This window comes from Branchiostoma belcheri, unplaced genomic scaffold, assembly GCF_001625305.1.
Source record: "Branchiostoma belcheri isolate BF01 breed outbred unplaced genomic scaffold, Haploidv18h27 scaffold9, whole genome shotgun sequence".
Classification (NCBI taxonomy): domain Eukaryota; kingdom Metazoa; phylum Chordata; class Leptocardii; order Amphioxiformes; family Branchiostomatidae; genus Branchiostoma; species Branchiostoma belcheri.
Genome location: NW_017804575.1, coordinates 579,027 through 584,009, shown reverse-complemented (window position 1 = coordinate 584,009; position 4,983 = coordinate 579,027). Strand labels below are relative to the sequence as shown.

General features: G+C 46.1%; 1 protein-coding gene across 1 annotated transcript; it reads left to right on the top strand.

Moving 5' to 3' along the window:
- Positions 1–3,471: 3,471 nt before the first annotated feature.
- Positions 3,472–4,983, top strand: LOC109487574 (olfactory receptor 6C65-like). Its single transcript, XM_019791581.1, has one exon. The coding sequence runs from the start codon at positions 3,472–3,474 to the stop codon at positions 4,981–4,983; it is 1,512 nt and encodes a 503-aa protein (XP_019647140.1).

Sequence of the window (4,983 nt, the reverse complement as noted above, 5' to 3'; positions counted from 1 at the left end):
CCTTCGTCCTAAAAACGTAACACTAAGGCCACAGCAAGTAATTTTTATGGATGACATCAGCGCGCGCAATAATTTTCGCCTGATTTTGGAAAGAAAACAAGAAATTTTGTTGCCTTCTGACAGTGGTCAACATGACGAAAATAGGCCAAGATGCCTGTTGCCATGCCGGAAGGTGGATGGCAGATAACTATAAAGAGAGGAGACAAGACAAGGCTCTGATTTTATGTTTTGTTTCTTATTTTGATGCAGTGATATGTGATGCTGACTGTGTATATGTGATGTTCCCATTCAATCAAAACCATTTGTACAATGATTGAGTCAAAATTTCAAAATGTAAGAACCTTACTTTTTTGGGCCCGCCTTGTTTTTTTTTTCGCCGCTCGCATTAGATTTGGAGTCTGTGGAGGATGTCATCCATAAAATTTACTTGCTGTGGCCTAACGTCTTCCAAGGAGCCGGACGACAGCCGATGGCCGACCACATTGATGACGTCATCACGTGAAATCACGGCGCGATGTATCCCAGCATCCATTGTATCATAAACCCTACAAAATAACAACTCATACCTTTTAGTTGACTAAAATTCATAAATTATATGACCCCCCTTATTTATAATTACTTAATTAATAATTAGAAATTCTAATAATTTGATTTAGCACACGAATGTCCATCTTTTAACCAATACATTGTACCTAACCTCACATCATGACACATGGGACCCAGGCCATATCACCGTTTATAGCAGTAAGGTGCGAAGCGATGAACACCTAGCCTCTACCAGGCTTCTGGAGGCGGGTGGAAAGAGTAGAAATCAGCAGACAAACTCCCCCAGCATGTTATCTCTCTATTTGCCCGATTTCTACTCTTTCCAGTCACCACACGGAGCCTGGTAGAGGTAAATGAACTCCAAGAAAACAGCAGATGGCCCTATTTTGTACAAACAAGCCTTTGTCCTAATTTTTTAAACCCCATACCACCGCAGCGAAATCCATCCACTTCAGGTCAAACACATGCGTCATAGAATACGAGGTAAGCTTGGGAAGTGGGAACATCATATATACACACCAATACATTGTACACTTCGATTGTCCATAAATTGTAATTCATAATTTTTAACCTTTAGTAATAATTGTTATAAGTCTATGATAATGTATGTATGTAATGTCACCATAATTCAGTCTTAGGACTGCAAGTGTGACATATGTAAGGGAAATTTCAAATAAACCATTCTGATAAATTTTGAGCAATTTTCTTTGAAAGATACTGACTATTTATTGTCACCTACATTATTTGCATTATATGTTAACGATCTTGCAAAACTGGTAAAGCAATCTGATCTCGTAGTCAAATTAGACGATATAACACTGGTGACATTGTTCTCATAGCTGAGACTGAGGCCCAACTACAGAAAATGTTGGACATTGTATCTAAGTATAGTGCTCAGAATGGAGAATGATGATCAATTAGGCTAAAACTCAAATTATGCAATTTTTCGAAAACGTGGTACAAAGCAAAGCTCCTATGAATTTATGTTTGGAAAGATGAAACTGGATTATGCTAGCTAAATACTTGGGCCTCCACTCAGATGAACATTTGGCTTTTACACCTGGTACCAATATCTTGGCAGACGCAGAGGGGAGGGCTTTAAGAGGTGTTTTGGGCAGTTAAAGTCTTAAAGGACTTAGGGTACCAAGCTTACCTCGTACTCTATGACGCATGTGTTTGACCTGTAGTAGATGGATTTCGGGGGTATGGGGTTTTAAAAATTAGGACAAAGGCTTGTTTGTACAAAATAGGGCCATCTGCTGTTTTCTTGGCGTTCATTTACCTCTACCAGGCCTCTCGAGGCGGCTGGAAAGAGTAGAAATCGGGCAAATAGAGAGATAACATGCTGGGGGAGTTTGTCTGCTGATTTCTACTCTTTCCACCCGCCTTCCGAAGCCTGGTAGAGGCTAGGTGTTCATCGCTTCGCACCCACTTCTGCTATAAACGGTGACATGTGCTGGGTCCCATGTGAGGTTAGGTGGAAGGGAGCGATGGTGGCACTGTGGAACAGGCTTGTTGGTATGCCTGATGGCAGGATTACAAAGAAGGTTTTCAAGTGGGACCTACATGTACGGCCCATGGAGCAAACATTTGCATGAAATATTTTGTGATTCAGAACATGAGTATGTATTTTTAATAGGATCAGAGGTGACACTTGGCGTATGAAACACTTACTGTTCTTTCAATATGAACAAAACTGGTCCTCAGAGCTATGGCTTAAACCAAAGCTGAGAACGTATGCACTGATCAAAGATACATTCGCCCAAGAAAAGTATGTCACTCTTCTTCCCAGCTAGTGGAATGTACTTTTTAATTTGTAGTAAGCCTTTATGCTACACCTTATCGAACGCCTTTGATATATCCAGGGCAACAGCTCTGGACACATAACCACCATATTCTCTCTAGTTGTCCTTCTTTTTCTTTTTTCTTTAGTTATACCCTCAATTAAAGACGGGGGGTCTCGATCGTTTCTCGAGACATTATGAATGACCAGTCGTTAAGAAAATGCTGGTTAAGACTTACTGGTACAGCCCCTTAAAGAAGTCGTCATACCCCCAGAGGGTGGAGAAGGTGCCCGGTGGCAGAGGCAGACTGGGAGAAACATTTATTTTTGTTTATTTTCTGTTTGCATTAAAAAGAAAAAAACAGGACAAAGAGTCAGAGATAGCATCACGCATCTGACAAAGGTTGACGAGATCGACCCAAAATTTATAGCGAGTTCCCTTCTTGTGTTAGAAGAAAGCTTGAACTTTACAACTATGGATTCTACCAACACAGATGAACTTTCTTTTGAGAGATTGTTGTGAATTATGTAGGAATGCTGAAGAACGCAGAAACCTAAAGGCTTATCGAGGGGTTCCCTTAGAATACTGTTGATTACCTTTGGTCCGATTCGGACAACTTAGACAGCAGCAACTCAGAGCTTTTACTAGGTCTGATTTAGTACAAAATCCACACACGGTGTACTTATACTTTGTTCTTACGCTTTAAATGTCTCATTAATTCTAAAGGAAGTGTCATGCTGTCTTTCATATCCAGCGTCACGTAGAAAATCTGGAGTAATACAAATCCATTTTTGATCGTTCAGAGATTGCAATCTTGTGCTAAGGATCGGGGCCTGAGATAAAAAAAAAAGGTTAGCAGCGGCTGAACGTTAATAACACCAAGAATTCAATCAATGACATCAACAGCAGTAAGAAATTCACATCCTGTTATTGCCAACCTCTTTATGTATGATGTCAAAAATGTTAATTGACGCTGGCGGACATTTTTGAAACGCCACGCCACCTAGCAATTGTCGTCATCAAAGAACGTTATTAAATTTTCGCTCTGCGCTTGCCAGCTTGTATTTCCACCTATTACGGACGGGAAAGTTCTTAATCGCACACTCGGTTTTTCTGATCGTCTGTGTGTTCATCCTGAACCATGGAGGAAGAAGCGAGTGGTAGTTTTGACAGCATGTACAACGCGTTCCGTAGTCTGGAGGCGTTGAACAGTCGACTGTCCCTCGGACTCCAGACGGTGTATCTCGTTCTCAGCCTGGTGGTGGCTGTGGGTTGTGGCCTGCTGCTCATCTACCTGGTCTGGAAGAAGGAGTATCTCCGAAAGCCCCGCCACTACCTGCGGTGTAACCTGGCAGTAGACGACATCATCTTCACAACCTGCATCATCACCACCGAGATCTGCTTCCTCTTCAGTCAAGACGACACCAACGACCAACAGTTCTGTATGGTCCAAGTGCTGGTGGTTCACCCGTCCACAATATGCATGTTTGGTACCTACCTGCTCATGGCCATAGAGCTGTACTACTTCATCTGCAAGCCGCTCCACTACAACGGAGAAGTCACCACAAAGCGCGTCGCCATCGGCATCGTTGCAGTCAGGGCAATCGCCATGATCTTCGGGTTTGGGCCGCTGGTGGTGAAGCGACTGCAGAGCTCGGGAGACAGCCTGCGGTGCGGTCCCGAGCCCATCGGCAGCACCAGCGCGTCCGCCGTCTTCAGGAGCGTCGGTCAGGGCGGGATCGTGCTCGCCGTCCTCGTCATCTTCCTGCTCTACTTCTTCGTCTTGAAGGAAGCCAGGAAACAGCAGGAGAGAGACGAGCATCGCAACCTGTGGCTCTGCCAGACCAAGGCCTTCAGAACGATGGCACCGCACGCCATTGTTGTCATCGTGTCGGCAGCAACCCTGGCCTTCGTCAGCGCCTCATTTAGGTCTCTCTTCAACGGAGATGGACGAAAAGCGGCAGCCTCCCTGCTCCTTACAGCTCAAGTGGCCAAGTTGCTGAACATAACCGTCTCATCGATGGTCAACCCCATCGTCTACAGCTTCGGGCGCCCGGAGTTCCGGCGAGCTCTGAGGGAGCTGTGCAGCAGGCCTCCGGACGCACTTGTGGCACAGGGCATGAAGATGGCCGTCTTCAACATCCACATCGCACCAACAACGCCACGGGGAGAGCGCCAGCAGGGAAAGGAGGCTCCCCGCAGTCCGGTCCAAACACAGGCAACTGGTCAGGAAGCGCCACTTCCAGGACAGTGCACACAGCAGACGCCCCAACCAAACCGGCCCGTGGTCCTCACCGTACAAGCAGAGGTGCACGCCAGCCCACCGCCACGCCCCCAACACCACGGACAGAAGACAGCCCCTCCTGAACAACACAGACAGCCAGAGGTGCACCCCAGCCCACCGCCATGCCCCCAACACCACGGACAGAAGACAGGCCCTCCTGAACAACACAGACAGCCAGAGGTGCACCCCAGCCCACCGCCATGCCCCCAACACCACGGACAGAAGACAGCCCCTCCTGAACAACACAGACAGGAGTTGGGGGGAATTTCCGCTTCGATGTCAGACACCCCCATGGATGTGCATCTCACCAGTCTCCGAATCCTTGTAGATGACTCGGATCCCGGAGACGCCAAAAGCAATATTGTCTGA

Excerpts from the sequence above, each read along its gene's own strand:
- LOC109487574 (XM_019791581.1), top strand. The coding sequence starts at position 3,472 with ATGGAGGAAGAAGCGAGTGGTAGTTTTGACAGCATGTACAACGCGTTC.